We start from the raw sequence: 25850 nt of genomic DNA, 5'->3' as shown, positions 1-25850 counted from the left end.
CTGGTGGTCAGCTGATCTACAGGGGGTGGTGACACAGGACTGGATAAGGCAGCCTCCCCCAACCTGGGGCCCTCTAAATGTGTTGGACTACAACTCCTAGCATCCCCTAGCCAGCATGGAGGGCCCCAAGTTGGGAGAGGCTGGAATAAGGAACATAAAAAGAGAATTGCTTTGTGCAAATGGCCTTGGACCAAAGAGGAATTCCAACCCTGGCTGCTGGGATTAAGCCTGCAGATGTGCTAAGAAGGAAGACATCAGCAAGGTAACTGGCCTCCCACTCTGAGGCCCTTTGCTACATAGCTGCCATCTCTCGACTTCTAAAGCTCATATTATTATTATTATTATTATTATTATTATTATTATTATTATTTATATAGCACCATCAGTGTACATGGTGCTGTACAGATTACACAGTAAATAGCAAGACCCTGCCACATAGGCTTACAATCTAATAAAGTTGTAGTAAACAATAAGGAGGGAAAGAGAATGCAAACAGGCACAGGGAAGTGTAAACAGGCACCGGGTAGGGTGAAGCTAAACAGTATAGAGTCAGAACAAACTCAATATTTAAAAGCTATAGGGAAAAGAAAAGTTTTTAGCTGAGTTTTAAAAGCTGTGATTGAGTTTGTAGTTCTCAAGTGTTCTGGAAGAGCGTTCCAGGCGTAAGGGGCAGCAGAAGAAAATGGACAAAGCCGAGTAAGGGAAGTAGAGGCCCTTGGGCAGGCGAGAAGAATGGCATCAGAGGAGCGGAGAGCACGAGCGGGGCAATAGTGTGAGATGAGAGAGGAGAGATAGGCAGGAGCTAGACCGTGAAAAGCTTTGAAGGTCAACAGGAGTGTGCATCATAGCAGGAGAATTGTGTCATTTCCAAAACTTTCAATCCCTTGACCTTTGGAAATTAGTGGTTTACCCTGACTTTTTTTTTTTTTTAAAAAAAAATATATATCACAGATATATTTGCATCCTGCATGGGGGGCTGCCTGTAGTCTTCCACCAAGAGGTAGGTCAATTTGACATTTGTCCAGCTTCTACAACTCTATCCGACCATTCATGGATTTGTCTTAATTAGAGGGCATGAAATTTTAGTTTCATCGGAGTCTTACCACCTGCACAAAAACAAGCTGTCAGATCCCTCTTGGTCCATCCTGCTGTTCAGTTGCGTAAGTACTGGCCTTGTGTGCAGTTTCAGTTCTGCTGATACACAGATACAGAACTGGGAAAAATGGGCATCTGAGGCATAAAAGACTATGTCTTCAGCTGTAAGATCAGCACTCAGCAAGCTGGTGCCCCAAACAGCAAAAAAACCCTAATGTGGTGTTGTATCTCCTCAACACAAGACGATGGAGACACTTTCCTGGCTGGGTGAAGCCTTTTCCTCTGATTCACTCAAGAAAAGGTCTAGAGGTTGGGATTAAAGAGCAAGCAAATCCAGTACAGCTTTAGCACCACAAGGGGCCTGGGTTTCAGGGCCACACAGAGGAATCTGGAGGCACAGGGCAATGGATTTTTTTTTGGGGGGGCTGCCTCTCTCTCCCCCCAAAAAATGCTTGTCAACCCTCCCACACACTATACAGGGGCTTAGGGCAAATTGCCCCCTTTGGGCAGTCCAGTGGGCCCTTCAAGGAGCAGCACTGGTAACTAATAATGCTGAGTATATGCCTAATGTTAGAGCAAGAGGATCCTCTTAGCGACAGTAGCATCAGACTGCCCAGTTCAGTGACAGTCTGTTCTTGAACAGAATTCTTTAGGTTCTTTAGTCCATTAGAAACGGCAGAACTGTAAGGAAGAGACTTTGAAATTAAATGTTTTTTCTCAATCAACACCTCTGTGGATCTTAGCACCCTATTTAGCCACATTTAAAATTGTCTTTCCATAATGGCAGCCATCATCAGCCATATTTAAAACCAGCTTTGCAGAATGCAGCCTTCTGAGCATCCCACCATGGACCACACAGAGACAAAGAAGGTAATGTGTGATCCAGCCCCTGCCAGCATACACTGCAGTCTCCCAGAAGCATTTTCCAAGATTGTAGTGGGTAAAAAAATTGTAGTAGGCAAAAATAATAATAATGGAAATCATTTCTGGGAGATAGTTACTTTATATATGGCTGGGTCAAGTTATGCATTAGGCTCCCTTTGTGAATATGGCTCTCAATAGGATGGTTGGAATTGATCTCATGGGAGACATGTTAAGTGTCTGATTTGGGCCTTACAAGTCTAGTTATTCAAAACTACAAAAGCTGGTGCAATAAAAAGGTTTAATTTTAAGCTGTGTACAGACTGAGCAATGAATAGGAGCAGGTTTTGTTGTTGTTGTTACTGCGGAGTGAGATTGTCTCCCTGTTACCTTTACTCCTTTAAAGGCATGCATAGCTGGCTCTAAACTGAATACCAATTGTTAGTTTTCAAGTGCTTTGCATGGTTATCTCACCAAACATCTGTTTGGTACTTGATTTATTTTGTTAAAGTTTATAAACATTTTCAAAAGCTTTACTATTAAATAACCACTCACACATTTTGAAGTGGCGAGAGGCTTTGTGATTTAGACAAGGGTCCAGCCAATCAGCATGTGCAAATACGTTTGTATAGAAGGGTCCAACAGATCAACATGTGCTAATGTTGAGTCTACTGAGCTTAATTTGTGGTAGACTATAGGGTGCTTTTAGCACACATGAGAGGGTCTGTCTGACCCCCCTTCCAATAGTACATGTCATGTGCCCACATTGTACAAATATCCTTCCATGGAGGGCTCTCTGCTAAAATTATATAGATCAATACACACCATCACTGTTTCCCATTCTGTGGGGCCAAATCAGCAACAGAACTATGTGGTCTGGAAGGTCTGTCATTTTCCATTAACCTGTCCAGATTATATGTCTCTGGCTTCTAGAATGTTTCTACATAAAACTAGGAATGAACATATGAACCAGTAATCAAGCTACTTTGCTACTGATTAACAGACAGAATTAAATCTTTGAAGAAAACCTGGCTACTGTCCTACTAGTAATGCAAAGCTTATTATACAATGCTTCAGTCTATAAATAGCAGCAGCAGCAGCAATGGAATCTCTGGCACTGATATATCAACACTTGGTGAAGCAGAGCTTTTTATTGAGAAGCAGCAGACCAACATGAGGCATAAGCTCAGATTCCATTAACCTTAGCACCATTGGACTAAAATATAAGATATCAGGAAGTCCCAAGTATTAAAGTGAATATCAGGCATATAATGAATGGAAACATTGATTTTAAGAGCAAACTCAGAAGTGAAAACATTTTTGTGATGGCATTGTCAGCAGACATAAGATACCGTCTCTTCTAACAAATGTTGGATATATTGAATTAGTGGTACTGTACATAACAACTTGGACCTGCACAATATGCAATAATGAAAATGCTTGTGGAATTGCATTCGTTATAAAGTAGTGGGCACCTTCGAGAACAGGGATGGGCTACTTGTGGCCCTCCAGATGTTTTGGCCTAGCACTCGCATCAGCCTTAACCTGCATAGCAAATGGCGAGGGATGAAGGAAGTCATAGGCCAAAACATCTGGAGGCAACAGGTTGCCCACCCAATCTAGAAAAAGGTATATGTAGGTAAGGGTAGAAGTGCAGTATTGTGACACCCCCCGCCCTAATTTTCAGTGATGATGATATAAAGCTGCTGTGTATTGAGCTAGAGAGGGAGTGTTTAACTCTTTCCTTCCCAGCCATTTGTTCCAAATCACTATTCCTACTGCACTTTGAGCAGCTGGGAGGAATGTCTTTGAGCAGGCAAATGGTTGGGGACGAGGATGTGTGGCCATCAGTGGTGGTGCTGCCCTGCATCTCAGCACCGTCAGAAGGGCTGTCAGTGGGGACACAGGAAAAGGCTTTTTCAGTTCCATCACCCAGGTGGGGGGAATGGTCTACCCAGGCCCCCTGATTGCCCCCCTCTTTATTGTTAACACCTGTTTGTCCCACTATGCTTTGGGGTCTGCTTTATTTTCCTGCTCTGCTGATTCTTTCATATTTGTTGCTGATTCGGTTGCTTGCTTTTTTAAATGGATATTTAAATTGATCATTTTTTAAAACCACGTCTTGTCAGTTGCCTTGGGGTCCAAAAGGCAAGCTTTAAGTATTTTAATGACTAAATCGTTTATTTGATCACAATTCAGAGTGTGCTGATGTACCCATTCATTTCAATGGAGGGAGCTTATTTGCAAGGGAATTTATTTGCACATATTAGTCACCTTCATCCATTGAAATGAATGGGGATTCATGCACCAGTAAGACCTTAACATGCACACATGGAAGTTGTGCATGCTGGGATCCCACTCCCTTCAACAGAGGATGCTGATGCATGAACAACAAAGAGGAATGTGTGTGTGGATTGTCTCCCTCTATTGAAACAAATGGGGCAACTAGTGTGGGTGGGAACTCCTCAAGTGCACATCAGAACTCTCATTGAACAGAGCAGACAACTGAGAATCAGGGTGCCAGGTCATCAGTATAGCTATGTGGTATCATGGCTCCAACCTCAAAGTCAGAGATGGAGGGAAATTCAAGGCAGCTGGGCTGGGGAACTGGACTGGGCTCCTGACACTGTAGTGGTCAGGAGCTGACGGAGCCTAGAGCTGGCGGTCGGACGCCCAAAGAAGCCAGAATCCATAGGTTATGTTCCCCTGAGTCTGAGGAGTCAAGTGCCTCTCATGCTGCTGTCCTTGCCCTCCTACATGTCACAGGGAGACATGTTCATCTTCAGGCCAGGTGGCTGGCCCTTTAAGGGTGCACATTCTCTAGGGAAAGGAGGTGACACTTGAGGAGTGGACTGGAGAAAGAGGTCCCAGCAGTGGCATTGTCAGAGTAACTTGCTCATTAGGAGCTGTCCACAGTGCTGTTAATACACCTTTTTGACAGTTTTCCCCAACCTGGTTGGCTGGGGCATGCTGGAAATTATAGTCCAACACATTTGAAGGGTACCAGTTGGAGAAGGCTGCTTTGGGGGTATCAGCTTCAGAGAGGTCAGAATATGTGGAACTGTCTCAAGTGATTTGAAATGTTAGTTGCTTTTTAAAAAAAGGTTCTGTACTCAGTACAGTTTATATTTGCTTAGCACAAGCCAAACTTCAAACTGAAGGCATTTTGATAACATTTTTCCTGCTTTAGAAGCCAGCTCCACAACCTACTATTAGAGTAATCAATTGTTCCTAATATTAAAATCTTCAAATCTATGCTATGGCATTAACCTATAATCTCATTCTTTCTGCAGATCTCCGGGCAACCTATTTAATTTTTTAAGCTTAAATGAATTGATTTTCCTTTGAATAATTTCACCAATCTGTTAGATAAGGGCTCCTATGGCTACTAGCACGAACAATTTTCAAACGTTGTGAAGTTCTTGTTAGATGATGCTATTTAATGTTTTAAAATGTGAGGACTTAGGCCTCTCTAAGGATTGCCCCTTTGTCCCAGGACAAGGCAGAATAAGGCAAAGGATGTTCCTGAAAATAGAAAGGACTAAAAAGATGAGCCCAGATACGAAAGTACTGAAAGAAATGTAACACACAGTTGCGTGCATCTGAATGGCAATACATAAATTGTCAAAGAAAAATAGAGTTTTGTGCCTTTTTACTACCCTGGCAAATCATTTAAAAGGGTCTGTGGAGGGGTGGTGGTGGTGGAATTAGACCTCTATCTGGATATTTTATTTTTATTATTTATTTTTATTTATTACATGTTTATACCGCCCAATAGCCGAAGCTCTCTGGGCGGTTCACAAAGTATCTGGTTTATTGGTGGCTATTAACGAAAACTGAAAACATTATGCTCACAAATAGTGGGCTGTTTCAAAAGTAATGGTAAGGTAAACCATGGCTTAACATTACACAAATGCTTCCCCCCTTTGTTCCCTCCTGCTCCAGCATGGCCTCGAGGAAGAATTCAGAGGTTTTTTTAGATAAAGCACATCTTGCCATATCCTGTGAACCTGGACAAACTGTGTAACGTTAACAATGATTAGTGGAAACTAGCCAACCACAAATCATAGTTAATAAAGCTGGCTTGTTTCCATAGTTAAAATTAACCACAGTTTAGTGTTCAGATTACATGCTAAACTGCAGCTAATCTAAAATGCAAGTGAAGCTTCCAATCTCCTCCTCGTGACCCCATCAATAGGGGAGGAGGAAGTGTGCAAGTCCAAAGCTTGCTGAGGAGCATTCTCTGGTTTAACGTTACATCCGAATTAAGTTGTAAACAAATATGAACATTACTGGAAAATATGCCAATATATAAACCGTTTTAAAAAAACATAAACACCCCACCATACATTTCATATATCTTTGACCATTCTTCAGCATCCACTGCACAGAACCCTTTTTTGTGCACTCTGTTCATTGACTGTATACTGAGCTAAGAAAATACACAAAATGTTATGTGCCAGTGGAAGTTAGGTAACTTGCAGACTTTTTCATTTTGCATATTTTTTCTGAATGGGGAAATATGATTCCATCAATGAGCAAGCGATGGAACAAAAGATGCCTGACAATTTGCAAAACACACAGGGAACAGATTAAACGAAGTCTGTGTATCCCTACTCTAAAAGTAGGTGGCATATCTGATTGCAAAATACTGGGGCTAAACAAATGGGGGGAAGCTATGATGTTTCCCTCATGCATCTCCTAAGGGGCACCTGACTAGCCAATGTTGGAAATGAAGTGTTGGACTGTGGTATGACCTAGGGAGGCCGTTTTTACATCTTTGTGCGTGATTGTAACGTGAGGCAAGAGAGAATGGAGGCAAGAAAAAACTGATTTTCATTAAACAAAACTAAGATCCATATTCAGTGCAAGACTCAACATATCTAATTGGCACAGCAGTAAGCACTGAATCACAGATGGGCAAAATGATTGAGTAAAAGCAAATAATGGGGTGGGTGCCTTGTATGAACTGGGCTTAATTCTTCTGTAACCTATGCAGCAATTTAATTGTCAGTCTGGGTAAGAGTCCGTAAGGTGACAAGTAGTTAATGCTGCAGTAGATTCTCACGTAGTTGAAAAGTTGTATGTCCTTGACCGTGTGCCCTCTTGGACCTCACTTGACCATAAGAGGTGTGGTGCAGAGGTTCCTTTTGCCATGCCAAGTTTCTGGCATGGCAGTGAACTGAAAAAGGGGTCTGCTTACACCTTAAGGCAGGGGTGGGGAATATGTTGCCTTCTAGATATTCTTGGGCTGCAACTTGCATTGGTCCTAGTCCACAAGGCCAATCGTGAGGGATGATGGGAGTTGCAATCCAACAACATCTGGAGAGCCACATATTCTTCATCCCTATTTTAAGGAAAGCAGGAGGCATCTCCAGACTCATCCTGGCCAGGTCCCTCAATGAACACAAAGCAAACAGGGAGCACCAGAGGAGCCTCATTCCCTCTGCCTCACAGCTCCCGCTTGGCACTCACTCATGCCAGCTTTAGAGATGCTTCCTGATCTTCTCCAGAGCAGCATGCCAGTGGCTGCCATGGAGGAACATCAGACTTGAGAGCAGACCTGCTGAGGGCTTTCTGGCTGCAATGAACGCCTGGCTCAGGAGTCATTGGGGAATGGCTCCTATGTTGGGCCCAGTATTGACTTTCCAAAAGCAGAGCTGATTAGGTCATGCAGCTTGAAGTCCCCTGCAACCACCCCGCCTTGCCATTAGCATGAGAGTAGTGACATCCCAGAACCAAGCCTACCTGAACTCACTGCATCAAAAGCACAGCCCAGAGCCCTGGGATCCCTTGACTTCCATAAGACAGCCTGGGGCATAGCTGGAAGGGGAAATCCAGCGTCCCAGGGAGCATAACAAAGGAAAGTTCCGCTTCTCTTTCTGAGGGCAAACAAACACTAATTTTTGTGCGAGCCGAGAAACGCCCACTCCCAGAGGTCTCGTCTCTGACTTGAAAACCCAGGGTGGGGCTCAGCCAAAGTGGAGCAATGCACCAAGAAAACCACCAGGGGGGGAAGGTACCAGTCAGGTTTACTGCATTTAGAAAGAGCTGAGGGAGAGAAGTGGGGTGGTGGTGGGAATGGATTGGTAGTGTCGACATTGCTGTGTCGTCAGTAGTAGGCCCCCAGGAGGAGGGATGCTTTCTGCAGGAGCTCTTTGTGGTTCACATAAAGGGGAACTTTCTTGTCCACAACCTGCCACCGGGCCGTCACCTCAAGATCACAGCCGTGGAGAAACTGTGGAGAGAAAAACAACAACCCAGAGAGCAAAGGAAGATTGATTAAGGTCGGCTTTCCCTCAGCATACCACAAGCCATGAGGAAGCAGTCACAGCTCAAGAGGAAAAAGAGTAGCTTCTCTCAGGAAACCTATTAACAAGGGACTACCAAGAACATCTAAGCCCCTGCTAAGAACAGTCAAGATGCACACTCCGAGGGTCTGTTCAGCTTCTCTCTACTTAATGTTATATATATAGCATGGTGCTCTACATCTGATTACACCTAGGAGTGCTGAATGTTCCTGTTTACTGCACTCTCAGAAACTGTGTCAGGAACTGTGATCTAACCTATTTTAAACACTAAGTAATAGGCCATTTCTACACCAGCCCGAAAATCCAGGCTGCTCATGGCCGAGTCCCTGTGTGTCCAAATGATACACATTTGCTCAGGGACTCCCGGGAGCAAGGAGGGGACGAGCACGGGTTTTCCCAGGTATAAATAATCCTTGGGAAAAACCGATTCTTCCTGTGGTCTTGGGATTGTCCTGAGACCGTGGGAGGTGTGTGGGCCCCTGTCCTGTCTTCGTCCCACCTCCTCGCAAGTAAACGCAAGGAGGCAGAAAATTGGCATGGGGCACGGAGCTCTTCAGGTGCTCCGTGCCCATCGGAGCTGGAGGAGAGAGTGTGATTGTTGTTTGTTTTTTAAACTTACCTTTTAGTTGGAGCGCACATGCGCTCATCTTCAGTAAAAGAAAAGAAAAGAGGCAGACACGACATCTCTCCTTCCTTCTGAGATGTCGCGTGGGTATGTGGACAAAGGGGAGGATCTTGTGATCAGAATATCTCGAGATCCTCGTCCTCCCAACCTCTACAACCATATGTTGTAGAAAGGGCATAGTCAATCATTCTCTCTCTCTCTCTCTCTCATACACACAAGCATAAGTAGCCTCCTCCCTTTATTTATTTATTGCATTTATATCCTGCCTTGTTTCCTCCAAGGAACCCAAAATGGCATACATAATCCTCCTCCTTTCCATTTTATCCTCACAACAACAACCCTGTGAGGTAGGCTGGGCTGAGAGTCTGTAGCTGGCCCAAAGTCACCCAATGAGTTTCCATGGCCGAGTGGGGACTAGAACCTGGATCTCCCTACTCCCAGACCAAAATTCTAACCACTACACCACACTGGCTACCCTTCAAGTCCATTCCGTGCTTCCCTGTGATTTCCTTTTCCCATGTACTCAAGGTGCTCTTTCTTACATCTCCCTCACATTCTCTCTTGACACTGTGGCCCATCTGCAAAGCTGCCCTTTCTCTCTTTTGTACAGCACAACAACAGATGCCACAGGATCTGTAAAACGGCGGCATCACAGAACCTTGGAATTTGCATCCAGGGGAGAATCCTGGGGCATAATGGTAAGAAGTGCCATTATGACATGTACCGAATTCAATCGCTTCATCTCCACATCATTCTGGTCTTCAAAGTGCACACTAACGGCCACCGTCTCTATCCAGGCATTGTCCGTGTTCCTGGGGTCATCCACATACCCTTTATATACCTAGAAGAAGGTGGGATAAGGGGGGGATGGAAAGAGATATATAGAAAGAATGGCATCTTCCAGATGAGAGTGAGAATTGATTATGAGTCTAACAATCAACTCTGTAAAGCTGATGGATGGCAAGTAGATATTGAAATAAAGTAGCTGCCAATGCTGTGAAAGGTCCTTAGCTTCTTTGCTACAGAAAATAGTCCTCAATCAAAACACTCTGAGGGCGTTATCAGAGTGCTGCTGCTGCTGTCCCACAATAGCAACTATCTCTTTACACGGGGAGAGAAAGAGGAAGCAGTGATGACTACGTGGCCCATTCAGTGGGCATTTCTATCGTGCTGCTTCACCTGTGCACAGCAGGAAATGGCTGCAAGTTTCATTTAAAAAAATAAGATGGATTTTCCATGTCTTTTTTTGAGATGGAAAAATGAGCAGGAGGAGTGGGAGGCGCACGGGAGGCGTCGTGAAGGACGTGCAAAAAAAGTGACTGGGCATTAATGAATGTGCGATAAAACGCCCATCTGATGACATTCTAAGCTACCCATAACTAACCAAGAGAGAAATCTTGGGGTTGTGGTGGACAGCTTGATGAAAATGTATGCAGTTGCTGTGAAAAAAGCAAACTCCATGTTCGGCATAATTAGGAAAGGAACTGAAAATAAAATTTCCAATATCTCATTGCCCTGATAGAAATCTATGGTGTGACCTCACTTAGAATACTGTGTACAGTTCTAGTCACTTAAAAAAAAGATACTGTACAGCTTGAAAAAGTGCAGAAAAGGGCAACTAAAACGGTCAAGGGCCTGGAGCAACTCCCCGATGAGGGAATGTTAAAACAACTGGGATTGTTTAACCTGGAAAAAAGGAGAGTTAAGAGTGTACAAAGTTATGCATGGTGTGGAGAATGTGGATAGGGAGACATTTTTCTTCTTCCTGATACTAGAACCTGGGGTCATCCCATGAAGTTGGGGGCGGGGATTCAGGACAGATGAAAGGAAGTACTTCTTCACACAGCACATACTATGGAATTCATTTTCACAAAATGTAGTGATGGCCACTAATTTGGATGGCTTTAAAAGGAGACTGGACAAATTCCAGGAGAAGGCTATCAATGGCTATTAGTCCTGATGGCAAGTTACTCCCTCCAGTATCAGAGCCAGTTTGTCTATGTACACCAGTTGCTGGGGAAAACTGGTAGAAGGGTGCTGATGCACTCATGTCCTGCTTGTGGTTTCTTGGGAGCAGCTGGATCATGACTGGCTTTTCTTACGTTCTCAACATTGTGAAGAATTCTTGAACTGATGGTATGTTTAAGTGTGTGTGTGTGGTGTGGATGAAACAGTCAAGGCAATAAAAACTTCCCATGTTTGATCTTGTCGTTGCATTATGTTTTCTAAGGTGAGAGCAAATCACATTCTGGCTAAGTGCCAGAGGCTAGCTTAATGGAAACTGTCTGTTGTTTAGAAACATGGTGGATCATTGCAGAGGGGCAATGGGTTGGTGGTACGGAACAGGCATACAGCTGCAAGCCCTGGCATCTCCAGTGAAAAGGATCATAGATGGTAGGACTGGAGAAGAGCAGACCACCCAAGCCTTGATGGACCAAGACATCTGTTCATATCTCTCTGCCTCAGAGTCAAGAGAATACATGGCCTGTCTCTCTGAATAGCCAGGCACCATGGAATACTCGTTGAAAATAACACCTGCTGTGTGTTATTGGGGCTAGGCAGCAGGAAGGAAAGTAGGGTGACTTCCAAACACACACTTCAGCCAACCTGACTTGGTTAACAAGAGGCAGCAATTAGAGTTCAACTAGTTCCTGGAGCCACGGACTCACAGTTGCTTCAGGGCCTGCAGAAATGGCCAAAGGAAGTCAGCGGATGAGAAGTATGGCCATTGGTCAGCCTGGCTGGGAATGCTGGGAGTTGCAATCCAATGCATTGGGAAGGCACTAAGTTAGGGAAGGCTGATCTACAGGAAACTGCAAAGTACTGATGACTTGTCTGGTAGGCCAAAAATCTGCTCTTCCTTTTACAAAAATTATGAACTCCTGGCTATATTATGTGCCCGTTAGGTGCATCATGCACCAAAGCATCATCAACTCACAACTCTCCACCATCAAGCATACTTTGGCAGGAGGGCGGGGTGGGAAGGCAACCATTTACTGACAGTACCTATGAAACTCCGTTTGTGCTTTTGCTAAGCTCCGATGGGTGCCCAACGTACCTCTGTACCCTGATTCAGCAATTTCTGAAACTGTGGCCAGAATTCCCGTCTCAGAACCCGCTTCAGCTTCTGTGGCAATGCTTCTCCTGGCTCCAGAGATCCCTAGAAAGAATCCAAACATTACTCAGAGTAAGAAGCAGCTAAGCTTTTATGAATATTGTGACCAAGAAGGAAGAAGGGGTTTCTATCCAGTTTCCAGCTGCCATCCATTTTTCTGAGGTGCAGTAAAGTATGGCTTGGTTTCACGGCCACACAAATGACTCAAGAGTACAAGATTTTATTTATTTATTTATTTAATTAAGATGGACAAAGATATTTCACAATTGTGGTTCTGCGAGTGCAATATAAGTAGCATTTACATATCAAATGGGTCGTGTGTTTGCGTTTATGATTGTCGTGTGAGACTTTTAGTGAAATGTCCACCAACCACTAGAATGCAGCACCACCACCCAACATGCTTTGGAGGCTAAAAATAATGAGCCCCCATCTTCTACAAAATGGCGGCTCACTGGAAGATGGGAGGCTGCTGGGTGCAAGCGGATGGGTCCAGTAAGTCCTGACCGCTCGCGTGGCTCAGTTCAGGATTCAGAACTGAAGCGGTACATCGCCCTAACCACAATAAACAAGCCATGATGGCTTGTTAATATGGGTTATCATGTTGTATGAACCCAGCACGGTGGCTTAAGCAAGGACTGTTAACACTGAGAACCCATGGGTTGTCATTTGGTGGTTGACTGTGGCTTGTTTAAGCCATGGGCTGTCATGTGCGAACCGGACTGTGGCTTGTTCCAAAAGGCTAGAGTCATTTGGCGAGAGGGACAAAACCAACAGCCGCTCCGCTTGCTTCACGATCTCACTAGCCATTTCCCACCCTTCCAAGGTTGCCTGGAAACAGCTGCAAGACGGTTCGTCCTGCTCCCTGCTGTTTGGCACTTCCCAGGAAAACCCTTCCCACAATAGCAGTGGAATGTTTTTTTTTTTTTGATGGGGCCAAGCTGCTCTTGTCTACAGTGAGTGACCTTGGAGGAACATAGCACTGCTTCCAAGTTTAGTTGTGTCTACATCCCAAACTGTACCCAAACCACCCCACTTAAGTACCAATGTCGCACCGCTCCCCAAAGTCCCATGCTCGGTGAAACTTTGTGCTGTCACTACCCTTTGGTAAACAAAACAGTAGTAGCTATCTAAAGACAAGCCCAGTCCCTCTCACTTCTCTGGGCGTGGGAACTGGTGGGATGAGAGTTGCCTCCACATCTGTCCACTCCATAGCAGCTTTTATGTCACTCCATAGCCACTCTTACATTACTTCCTGTCACCAAATCTGGGTAAGAATCATGATGGCTAGGAAAACCCCATGCTCGCCAGAATCCTGAATAGTGGTGGAGGAAGAGGAAAAGGAGGAGGGCCACTCTGCCTCATTATTCTCCCCTGCTATTGAGCCCTTCTCACAAGCCGCTCAGTTAACACAGACACCTTCTCAGACTCAATCTTCTCCACAAGGCCAAACCCAAAGACTACATGCCAAGTTCTGGGTTGGTGCTGAACTAGCCATATTCACTGACCTCTGGATCTTTCCAGAGGCACAGGAGGACCTTCAGAGCACCAGACATGGCACTCTGTTCCCCTGGTTTTCTAAGCAGATGACACTGCAAGGCTTTGCACCTAGCCCTGAAAAGCTACTGAAGCCTTGCCAGCAGTTGCCTGCCCTTCTGTGCCACAAAAGCTCCAGGAATATGTGCGGGCAAGGAGAGCAGAGGGAAACAACCTGTGATCTCCGAAAACGAGCCACTCTGCGCTTGATTGTCCAATGGCAGTACCATGGCTTAGGTATGGGTAAAAGCAACCCACTGTGGCTTAATTAAATCATGAGTTGTTGTGTCATGCGAACTGTTCCACTGAATTATGAAAGGCTTGTGTGGGCAGCCAGGATTGTTTATTTCTACAGATTCTCTGGAACACAACTGTGGCTATTTTAACAGCATGTGTCATTTATTACTCTGACTTCGTTAGACATAAGCCTGTATATACCTTGTTGCTCCTTCAAATCTAGGTTGGGTGGTCTGCCTCATAACCACTTACCCCAGGCAAAGCCCAGTACTCTGAAAAGGGGAATTTGACCACTAAGACTTCCAGCATTTTCTTTAAGCTTTTTCTATATATGGATCCGTCCACATTCCTTCTCCACCTACAAACAACAGAGACAGATGTTACAGATGTTATGGTCTGACGGCACATGATGCTACAACATTGAGGAAGCTAAGCAGGTTTGGGTATGGCCAGTGCCTGAACGAAAGACCACCTGGGAACCCTGTGTACATCGCTTTGAGGTCCTTGAAGGAAGAAAGTGGATATAAATGTAATTCGATATATAAATACAAATAAATAAATGCCCAGGAGAGGCCTTTGCACAAAACCACTGTGGTGGATTTCCCTACGGCCTGTTAAACAGTTTCAGCTGTACATATCCCTTCTCTGACATTTACCACAGAAGTGCCGCTTTCTCACAGCGAGAGAAAAGACTTCTGAAGCAAGGAAGCTACGTGCAGCCCCACTAGGCCCACATCAGCCTGTTTTTAGGCCAGGACATCCTTTTCCTTCTCTGCTGTTGTCATGGCTACAACACTTAAGCTGCAAGGGTGCTGCAGCCAACAGCTATGGCTCCTGAGTGAAAAGGAGTGCTGTGAAAAAGAGGCAGGGCACTTTAACAGTGTTAGCCTGTGAAAAGCAGGCTGCTTCTAACCTCTAGAAGAGTATGAACCCAAAGCGAGAGAAAAATCCTGCTCACTTCTCTCAAAATGCAGCTGGTAAAATTACCCTCTAATGGCATCATGAGCTAAGGAATGGGAACAGGTTGCTGAAAACAAAAGCAGGAATCGTTTTTAACATTTCATTTCCAGCTTCTCTCATGGTTTTGAACACTGACCTCAGCACAGACCTGCCTTCTTAGAGTGGAAGTCTACCCCTGATGGGCTGGGGAATAATGTCCTGGCTCTACTCACCGTGTCACAATAGGGTGAAGGGCATGATTTGGTCCAAAGAACCGAAGGATCCCTTGGCCCTTCAAGCCTGTCCTTCCCATGGGATTCCTGTAAGGAAAAGACTTGCATTGGTGCTGCCATGAACTAGTAGGGCCCTAGCTATGTTTTAATTCCAGCTGCTCCTCTCATTTTTAAAGAAATGGTAAGAAGGGAAATTTCAGGGGATGTTAATAAGCACAAGTAATGATTAACTGGGCTTAAATTGAACTGACCAGGTCTTGGTCCTGGAGAGGGAAAAAACCCCTATTGCTGCAAAAGAGACAAAACTGAACTGGGTGGGCTCTCCTCCAATAGAAGAGTAACAATATGCTTTGATGGACATGGCCCCGGCCCCGCAGCAAGTGGGAGGAGTAACCCATAGCAGAATAATGCTCTCCACTGAGGGAAAAGGAGCTGTCTTCCATCAAAGTAGGACTTTAGTTGACCTAGTTCAGAGGTGTTGAACATCAGATGTGAAGGCCAAATGTGGCCCTCCATGGTTCCCAAGAAGGCCACACACCCTTACCACCTCATGAGGTGATTTCCACTTTTCCCTCAGACCACCTATGGTTTCTTGGTTTCCTGCTTTTTTCTGAAAGCATTTCCTAAGGCTTCGTTAATGGCGGTAAGAGTTCTAAGCTAAAATATGCTAGTATTTTTGGTGTTTTGGCCCCGCCTTTGGCCCCTCCCACTACTGAAATGCACCCCACCCCTGAATTGAATTTGGCCCTCAGGGTAAAAGAGATTCGACATCCCAGATCTAGTTTACTCCTGTCAACTCTAACTGGTAGCAGATCTCTAAGGTCTCAGACAAAGGTTTTCCAGCTCTGCTTCATGATATCCTTTAAGCCAGGGGTGGTGAACTTTTGGCCTATGGATCAACAGAGACAGTCAGCACAGTCAGGGATGTGTCCTCAGACCCACTCACAGTGGCAGGTCATCCTTGACCTGATAGGTGCCATGGAAGCTCTGCCTGTTGATATCTCCATCCATACCGTTGAAGTTGATTCTTGAAAGATTCTCCAAAGAGCTGAAAGACAGGAGAAAAGCTTCCATCTCCTCCTCAGCATTTGCAGCAATTGAAAAACAGCCTCAAACTCAAAAGGATGCTGGTGCAAGGAGGAAAAGGTCATCACCAAAGCACAAGTGACAGAAAAAGGTACAGAAAAAGACACAGGTACAGAAAGAGAAGCTAAGGCAATGTCAAATTAGGAGAGTCAGAGCAATCTGTTTGGGGGGCAGGGTTTGGTGGGTTTTCCTATGCTGGGCTCCCCAGACTTTATTTCGGTTCCCACTGCAGCGGCCGACTCAATCTGCAACGAATTGGGTCAGTTTGTGGATATTCTGAGAATTTGGTATGGTTGTTTTAAGGTTCTGCAATTTCTGCAAATTTCTGAGCAATTTCTGCAAATTTCTGAGCAAATTTGCACAATTTACGACTGAATTTGTGAAATTTGCACAAATTTGTCTGTAATTCGTACACAATGAAGAACTTTTCCAAAAAGGCGAAAAAAGGTGCAAAAAATGTTCCCAGAGTTTGAGAACAGCCCATAGCTTGGATCACAGATGCAAAGTGAGTTGTACATCCTGCAAAACGCCGCTGAATCAAAAAAGAATTGGATTTCCCCGCAATGGACACCCCTATGTCAAGTACCATGAAAGGGGGTGGAGGAGACTACCTGAGGGCATACTTACTCTCTCAGAAACTCTGGTATAACATTCTCTTGCCTTTCTGTGCTGTAGAAAGGTGGGTTGTAGATCTCAAACTCTATCTGTGAGGGGAGAAGTCTCTTTCAGACATATCTCGGAGTCCCCAACAGCAAACATATATTTACATTTCAAGCACAAGAAGTTCTTAGGAAGCTCGAGAGTTCTGTCCAGCCTGTCCCTTTCCTTAGATTCAAATTCTGGAGGGTTCTTTTCCTTGGCAGCTCTAAAACAACGGCCGCTTGCCTTTATTGCTCTGCTGGTTTTAATAAATATTTTCTATGATTGTTATTCATATTTTCTATCTTTTTATGACTTTGTAAGCCACCCCGAGAGCTTGTTAGCTGAAGAGCAGCATTGTAAATAAGGGATGGGCAACTTCAGGTGACCCAGGGGCCATTCTAACCTCTTTTTAATTAAAGGCACCCATTGTGGCAACGGAACAGCCAAGGGGTCAAAATTATCTTGGGTTTGCTACATCAGTGGTAGACAACTTGCAGCCCCTGAGAGTTTCCCCAAAATGGAATTCGGCCATGGGGCTGAAAGATATTTAGTACTCCTGGTATAGAGACTTATTTTTAGAGATTTCTAGTGCCCCGCCGCATTGCAGTGCTGCTATTCTCAGGGTTCCCTGGGCAGGGGAAATGGCCATTAGATCACCTTATGTCTATAGTGTGGTGGTGTCCCAAGCTTTGTGTGAGCTCTTGGCATTACTCTTTCCTTTCTACATAAACCCCGCCCTTGCTCCCTAAGATTTAAGGCTCCTACCTCCCATGGCACCTTCTCATCAGGTACAGGAAACCGGACAGCAGTGGAGTTAGGATACAAGAGGTTCCTGGCGCTCACGTGGTATAGGGTGTGAAAAGATGCTGGGACCTCCTCTGAAGGGTGGCATTCCTTCATCTCTGGGGCTCTGCTGGGGACTAGGACAAAATAACAACAACCCTTCTTCACACTACACATTCAACAGGCCATGCTTCTGTCACGCTCTGTATTTTATTTGTATCTGGCTGGCCATCACTGGTAGACAATAGTCTGAGCTGAATAAAAATGTCACTGAAACAGCATAGTGATTCTTAGGTTAGAAAGGCAAACATATAGCAAGTAGAATAGGCTGTTAGTTTGAACCAATATGGCTATACTTAAGCAACAATTGCAAATATATACACAGGTAGAATCCCACTGGGGAACAGAAGAACTCTCAATGTTGTGAACTCCTGGGGCTGAAAAATACAGCAAAAGCTGTTGCTTCTAGTGGTAAGTATATACTATTTCCTCACAAGGATATTGCAGGAAAAGCTGAATAGCCTTCACACAGGCAGCCTCATAAGTGACGTGCTAGATCTCTCTTTTGTGCTCAAGTTTCAGCACCAAAGTACAAAATGTATTGTAAGAAGCAGGCCTCAAGCTCAGATGCTTGCAGCCAGACATACCTATGATAGGAGCCTCTTCCTCAGATCCAAACCCACTGCTGGACAGGGAGTGAACAATCCACCTCAGTGCCTTGGCAAACTGGAATGTCTAGAGAGAAGCAGCCGTTCAAACATGTGAATGCTTACAGTACACAATCAAAAGTGGGATGTTAAAGTGGGGTGTTGTGTGAGTCTAGAACCCAAGGAGGAACTTGGGATACAATCCAGGATACAGGTCACTTCTTACTGGCGACTCCGTCTTTCCCAGAGAGTAACCTCTCCACATAGGTAAGGTTAAGCATTTATGTGAACAGAAAACACCACATTTCCAGTCTCTGGGCAATTTAAGGAGAGAAGGAAGCCGGATTTTGCTTCCCACCCTTTTCAGTTCTCAGTTGGGGGCTGGCTTTATGCTCAGAGTGACTCCCCCTTCCACATGTGCACACCCTCAGTGTTCTCCAGTTGGGCTAATCTGTGGGGAAGCCCCAGAAGTCAGCCTCACCTGCTCTTCCAGATACACCAACCTCTGCTCCACCAGCCCCGTCCTTTTCACCCGATCAAGGTCCAGCATTTCCGCCAGCATATCCACTCTGGAAAAAAAGGTGAGGGCTCACTGAGAGGTCAAGGTAGGAACACAGGTAGGGCCACAGAGCCCTCTAAACTGCTTGCTTGGGGGTATAATGCACTATCCCATTCTGTGAGTCAGGGTGTTCTTCTATCACTGCATATAGGCAGCCCCACCCAGCCCCCAGCCCAGCTAGACTGGCACCTGGGCTCGTGGCATGTATTTCCCCATTAAATTGGTGTCCTAAATCATGATGGGGACATTGCCATTGGATGGAGAGGTGGGGTGAGGGCCTTGCAGCAGTCACAAGGCCTTAAGTGAGGTATATGTTAGCAGAGCTCTCTCCCACTGAGGGGAAGGGTTGTGGCTCAGTGGCTAGAGCAACCTGCTTTGCATGCACAAAGTCCCAGGTTCAATCTGTGGCATCCCCAGGTAGGGCTGGAAAAATCCCTGCCTGAAGCCCTGGAGAGCCACTGCCAGTCAGTGTCGACAATACTGGGTCAGACAGAGCAATGGTTTGACTCAGTAGAAGGCAGCTTCCTATGTAAGTTCTTCTGAGTTGTATTCCTGTGATTCCCAGGAGCAGGACTCCCAGTTGCTCTGGTGTTGGTGACTGCTTAGCATGGCAAAGGGAGCCTTTACCTGTCTGCAATGTCCTGGATCTTCTGCTCAGGGTTCTGCTTCTGTTGGCACTGTTGGACTTGCAAATAGTTTTCCTTCATATACATCTCCCAAGACAAGAGAGCTGCCTCTTCATTCTTCTCAAGCTTCTGTTCTGCAGGCCAAATCAGACACACAAGGAAATGTCAGACACATGACTCTCATCTCAACGGCAGAGGAAGAGAAGCAGATTGGCAATCGCCCAAGGCCAATGAACATGAACAACATTCCTTTATCACAAAAGAATAAAGACTGTTAGCACAGTCAATTAATTAGCAATTATAACAACAGATAACACATCCAACCCAAACTATTGTTGGTTATTTGGCAATGATGCATTTATTAAAGAAAGAAAGTCAATGAACTGTTGCTAGTTTATTTATTTATTACATTTATATCCCACCTTTCTTTCATTGTGGAACTCAAGGTGGCTATATGTGGGTTCCAGATGGTCTCCCCTCCAAGCGCTCACCAGACCCAGACCAGCTTAGTTTCAGCAAGGGGGCTTCTCACATACCTTCAGACAGTGTCTTGGGACATAGTTTAATGGCAGTTACTATCGCAGATCTTTTCAATCTATCAGAGTCCACTTTCTCCTGTTTTATCTATTCACTTTCTTCCCTTCTTCCTCCTCTTCTTCCTCAGGTATCTCTTCACTGTTTTCTATTTCCTGTCCCATTCCAAGTGCCACCAATCAACAATACCCTCTCTTGCTTCCACCCAACATTCTATGCCCCCTTTACTTGCCCTACATTCCACATTACATACTGAGAAGGGAAAAGGGCACAGGAGAAATGGAGGCAGCAGCCACCCAAGCAATAGAACTGGTGTTCTCCAATGTCATGTCCCCCAACCCTTGGCCTTTTCAGGCTACAGCAGAAGTCTCTGACAAAGACAAGCATCAGAACATTCTTCCAGGGTAAAGACGGTCAGTCCCATATTTACACATACACCTTCACACCCACTGCTGGACAACAGTCTTGCCATGTTCCACTGAGTCAGAGGATGACCCCAGGCAGAACATTCATCTCCCCAGCCTTGCAGAAATCTGAGACTACAAAACAGAGGGAGAGCCAGAGATGGTGGAGCTGACCACGCTACATATCACGGCTGCCTATATAAAGCTGTTGTTGGTTTTAGCTTGTGGCTGAGATAACATTTTCTTATAGTTATAGGAGAAGGGAGCTTCAGCAGCAAAGCTCCCTCTGAGCTATCCAAGATTATGTTGCAGCTGCCTGCCTTTACTTAGCTGACTGTGCCTGATGTACTTACCTTGACTAGACTCTATCAGCTAGACACAACCTTGTCTGCTTAGACCTGACTGTTCTACCTAGATTCGATTCTGATAGACTGGACCCCCTGCCAGATGCCATTGGCTTCCCCAGCAAGCTTCAGGTAATCACAGAATGGGACATCCAGAGCCCTGTGAAAGGTCCAACACTTCTGGTGTCACTTGTTATAGTGGCACATACTTCAAAATGACTCTTTCCAATCTCATCCTTTCTTTCCTTCCAGAATGAGTGAGTGATACAAGACACCATCAAAGGATTGGAAATGACCACCTGCTCACAACTTGGGAGAAACAGATCTCCAAGACTGACCCAACAAGGCTGAACCCAGGAAAGAATCTTACTGAGCTGCTTGTGCCGTGTGGCTGGCTTTCGGAGAATGACCCGTTTGACAAAGAGCTGCAGGTGGTTAAGGAGGATGAAGGGTGGTGGAGCAGGGGGCCTGCCGTGGTACTCCTCAATTAGGTCATGGCGTTGAAACTTCCAGATCTGATCCGTGTGCTCTTGCACCTGTTGGAATGTGTAGCTGGGAGAGAAGCAGAGCACAAGGGTTAGCTTTGCCACACGATGACTGTAGTCTTCTAAATATGCCATGACTATGTAGGGCAGCTTTCCCCAACCAGGTGCCCTTCAAATGTGTTTATTTATTTATTTAAAACATTTGTATCCCGCCCTATATCACTAGGATCTCAGGGTGGCGTACAGATAAAATCATACAATATAAAACAATAAATATACGCAGCTGAAAACAAATTAAACCATGAATCAAGTTAAAACCAGTATATAATTTAAAAGCAGTAAAAAAATTGAAACAGTTAAAACAATGTGCAAGTCAGGTGAATTGAAAGGCTTTGTTAAAAAGCCATGTTTTTACTTGGCGCCATAATAAAGTCAGCATTGGCGCCAGTCAGGCGTCCAATGGGAGGGCATTCCATAGTTGGGGTGCCACAAAAGAGAAGGCCCTCCCCCTTGTCCCACCATAGCATATGTGTTGCATTGGTGGGATGTGGAGGAGGGCTCCTCCAACAGATCTCAAGTCTCGGGCAGGCATATATAAGGAGAGGCTGCCTGAGGGATTCTGGGAGTTGTAGTCCAATGCATTTGAAGGGTGCTAGGTAGGGGAAGGCTGCCATAGGGAGTGCGGTAGTTGTTTCCTATACATCTCATAATATGGATGGATGGGCAAAGTCCTACAGAAGCACATCATTCTGAATAGCGGAAGAACGTGAATTACAGAACTGTAATTGCTAGCCATTAATACAGCCCCTGGCCCAGGTAACCTCTCATTTGGCCCAATGCCTGCTGCATGTTGGCATCAATCCTGTAGTTATTGTAACCACTTTAGCCAATGCAAGGACTAGATCTACAAGGCTAGATCTACACGAACGCTTTTTATCGGTATTGATGTGAACTGATAACAGATGTTGGGGCACATTCCATATACTACTTTTCTAGCATTATTTCCCACTTTTCATTCCGTACTGTTACAAATGCCATTGTGTGTGCTACGAGATATAGATGCGCAAGAGGGATATAGCCATGATGGGATCATATCGACATGACAGGAGGTGCAGATCTGGCCCAGGCATCCTTCGCCTGCCCTCCTCAGAGGCCCGGGGTTGTCAGAGAGGCGGCAAGCGGAGGGCAGCAACACACATCAGTGCCAAATGTGGAACTCACTTGAACATGGCAATGAGGAGATTGAGGAGGAGAATGTTGGTGAAGAGCAGGTAGAGGCAGAGCAGGATGACTGTCAGCCACTCTGGGAAGATGGGCTTCTGGTTGGCCTCATTGTTCTCTGGGCACTTGGGCTTGTAGGGGTCAGTCCCGTTCGGGCTGCACTGATCGAGGCTGAAGTTCACACCTGCCGTAAAACACATCGAACCCGAGAAAGACTTGAGTTTTCCCCAGCAAAAACAAGGATCTCATCCCATCCATTCCCCTGCCGAGAGTAACCTGAATTGCCGTATCTTTAACAGGTAATAATAGATCTCAGGTTAAGAACTGGTGTGTGTGTGTGTGTGTGTGTGTGTGTGTGTGTGTGTGTGTGTGTGATAATTCACATTTCTGGAAGGGTTGCAATGAATGATTCAGCTGCATGTTAATTGATCAGAAAAAGACAGTGTTAGATCTGAGAGCTGATTCACAGCCTGAGAGCTCATTCACACCCTCACACGTTTTTTCTTTCTCTCAGAAAAGCTATTAAGAACTGCTGCTGGAGACACGTCACGTGAGCTCATCTCCTGGGGACCGCATGGATGCTCTGAGTGCTATTTATAGCAAGAGTCTGGGAATAAGGGCCAAGGATCAACGTGATGCAGCCGCCGTGGGACAAAGAAGCAAATCTTGGGGCGTAGACTTCCTATGTCATTTAATCAGAGTGGGCCTAGCATAATAGGAGGTGGGAAGTGAGCTTCACCTGGATAATTTCTTCGTCCTGTAAAGACAAACAACATGTCGTAACAGCATGATTGCTGTTTATGCCACAGAAATATATTCCATAGTAGCCTAGTTGCAATTATGATTGGTAGCCATATTTAATGAGATGAACCCCATTGTCAAATGTCTGTTCCACTAGCCACTCATTCACGCTATGGTTCCAAATTTTACTGTATTTACACATTATGAAGTCAGTCCATGTGCTCCCACAGGATCCTAGTTCTGAGGCCAGGTTGGGGCTATTTGAGTATATCCTTAGTGATGAAGGGATATAATGTTTGCGCAACATTAACAGCACTTGCTAGCACGACAGGTTTTCCGGTAATGTACCACTGCATCTTTCCCATTCAAACAAATTGACCTTTGCTACTTCAGAGTATGAAATAATTCTGCATTCTGTACCATCAATGTAGGAAGGGATCTGTCCAAATATTGTCAAGTAAGAATGGTAAACAACACCCCGGAAGATCCAGTCCACGCGCTTCTCATTGTGGATCAGGATGGCTTGCTTGGCCACTCCGAAGGACACAACCCAAACAGCCAAGAGGAAGAGGAAGAAAAAGACATCCTTCATCTGTAAATCCATAAAACAAAGCAGAACTGGAACCTTCCTTTGCCATAGAAACAGCTCTCACCCCAGAGCCTCTTTAGCTCTGGCCTCCACATTGCAAAATGAACACTATGTGCAGCCACTGTGGCACTTACCATCCTCTTTACTATGATGATCTTGGGGCCAAGAGTTTTACTGACTGTGAAAATGTGCATCAAACGCAGGCAGAAGATAATAAAAGCCAGAGACAGTATGATCCTTCCTGGATACAACGTGGCTGGGATCCATCTTAATATAGGGGAATGAAACAACAACAAAACCCCCATGGTTATTAATTATGTTAACTAGATGAAATGTTAGGACCAGGTTCCTAGGCACAAGGGAGCCTGGTTGCCGGAGGACATAAGACTTCTCCACATTCAGCAAAACCCCGCAGACTTACCAGGGAAAAGTCTTCTAGAGTCTTCATGGGTTTAATGATCGGCAAAATACACCCACCCACCCCGTTTTTGCCAGTTCCTTCCTAAAGGTTTCAATTCTACCACCAGCAGACGGCACTGTTTTATAGCATGTTTTCCATTTATTACAGCATTTTCAGGGTTTTATAAAATGATGGATTCTTGCTTGGAAACAGCGTGAGAGACATCAGTTGATGATGTCATGAAAAGCACCCGCAAACTTTTGTGAGTGACCAATCACAAGCATGCCGTTTCATTAATTGTGTAGGTATTTTCCACTCTAGAATAAATGCACAGGGCCCTGTTTCAGGGTTACCGTGCACTGGGAGGGGAGGAGTAAATCTTCCCCCTACCCTTACAACAAAATAAATATTCCACCGTGAGGAGGGGATAGGGGGGAAAGTGTGTGTGGAGGGGAACGCTTCTATTGATGCCAATGAAGAATTTTTCTTTTCTTTAATCCCTGCACAGTCACGGCGTGGGGGTGGGATTTAATCTCCCCCTCCTGGTACACAGTGGTCCTGATCCAAATTGGGGCCATGCACCCTTACTGTAGAGAAGAGAAAAATATATTCTCAGATACATGCTACAGACTTAACACAGCGTGTCGTTTGACCCCTGCACTAGCACCCTATCACAACAGCCATTCATGGTGTGCATATGCTCCTGTTGCAGCATTTTCTTAAGGCACAGCAGCCAAAAGATGAAAAAGGCCCAGATAAATAGACAAAAATGAGCTGAGACTTTTCAAAAGGCTGGCCTTTGAGAGAGGCTGACCAGGAAATGAGCAGCCCTAGAAGTCTAATACTCATGCCAACAATTCCAGCCTGTCCAATAGATCAAAATGCCAACTAAGGGGAACTGCAGCCTAGCAGGCATCAGCTTCACATAAATGAAACTGTCCCAGACATGGAGCCAAACAGCTATCCCAAGGTGAATGCTGTAAAAATACCATGTTAAGCACAAGCCTGTTCTCGAGGCATTTTGATGAGATTTTTCAGCAGAAACTGGCATTTAGATTTAAAAGACAAATAATATACTGATATCCAAAAATTCCTTGCGTTTCTCCTCTTCCAAAGTGGTTGGTATTATTACACTGTAACTCACCTGCAGGCCAGGCCAGTTATAAAGATTAGGATGGCACACACATCCAATTTATTCCAGAAATCATTGAGGTACAAGGAAACCATTTTCACCAAGCCAAACCCATCAGGATCATAAAAAAGCTGAAGGAAGAAGAGGAAATAGTTTTACTGCCCCAGTTCAGTCGTAATAATCCCCGTCCAACAAACTGTGGACTGAAAACTAGCATTGGATCTGGACACTTCCTCCTCCCCTCTCTTGTGCGCTGCCCTGAAAAACATCTGGGTTTGTTAAAACACAGTTTCCTGTTACATCTGAACCAAGAAACTGTGTCTTAAAGCCCCATCACATCTAGGTCAAAATGCTTCTCTGTTGTCGCTCCAACGTCGCTTCCTGAAAACAGGAAGTAATAGGCCCATTCAGTTCGGTAGGAGAGAGCAGCAACCAGACTTTTTCGGGGTGAGGTGGGGTTGCAGCACAAGGAAGGCCAGAAGGGATGGAAGACAGGCAAGAGGCAGACGACGTCATGTGAGCAATCTGTGAGTGCCCAGTACCGAGCATGCAGTAAAACACTCATTGGATGGAGCTTTTAATCTCCAGCTACAACCAGGACATCAAATGCAACTTTCCTGTCACGGTCATGGTAAGATGGTTCCATCAGCTGAGTAGCAATTACACATTCCTCACACCTAAAAACATAATCTACGAAAGGTCTAAAGC

At 45.1% G+C, this 25850-nt stretch overlaps 1 protein-coding gene across 2 annotated transcripts in view; it reads right to left on the bottom strand.

Annotated features, from left to right (window-relative positions):
• Positions 1-7770: 7770 nt before the first annotated feature.
• Positions 7771-25850, bottom strand: part of TRPM2 (transient receptor potential cation channel subfamily M member 2) — a 46499-nt gene continuing 28419 nt past the window's right edge. For both annotated transcript variants that reach the window (XM_063132324.1, XM_063132323.1), the window contains 16 exons: positions 25155-25273; positions 23745-23877; positions 23442-23613; positions 22281-22464; positions 20945-21126; positions 19294-19426; positions 18589-18676; positions 18108-18195; positions 17443-17597; positions 16663-16739; positions 15896-15997; positions 14950-15036; positions 14030-14135; positions 11951-12052; positions 9617-9733; positions 7771-8194 (listed from right to left, as the gene is read on the bottom strand). In XM_063132324.1, the coding sequence (XP_062988394.1) occupies positions 8069-8194; positions 9617-9733; positions 11951-12052; positions 14030-14135; positions 14950-15036; positions 15896-15997; positions 16663-16739; positions 17443-17597; positions 18108-18195; positions 18589-18676; positions 19294-19426; positions 20945-21126; positions 22281-22464; positions 23442-23613; positions 23745-23877; positions 25155-25273 (1971 nt within the window). In that variant the 3' untranslated portion in view covers positions 7771-8068. The remainder of the gene's footprint in view (positions 8195-9616; positions 9734-11950; positions 12053-14029; positions 14136-14949; positions 15037-15895; positions 15998-16662; positions 16740-17442; positions 17598-18107; positions 18196-18588; positions 18677-19293; positions 19427-20944; positions 21127-22280; positions 22465-23441; positions 23614-23744; positions 23878-25154; positions 25274-25850) is intronic.

The sequence above is a fragment of the Elgaria multicarinata genome, chromosome 8 (genome assembly GCF_023053635.1).
Source record: "Elgaria multicarinata webbii isolate HBS135686 ecotype San Diego chromosome 8, rElgMul1.1.pri, whole genome shotgun sequence".
Classification (NCBI taxonomy): Eukaryota; Metazoa; Chordata; class Lepidosauria; order Squamata; family Anguidae; genus Elgaria; species Elgaria multicarinata.
This window is presented reverse-complemented; position numbering and strand designations above follow the sequence as displayed.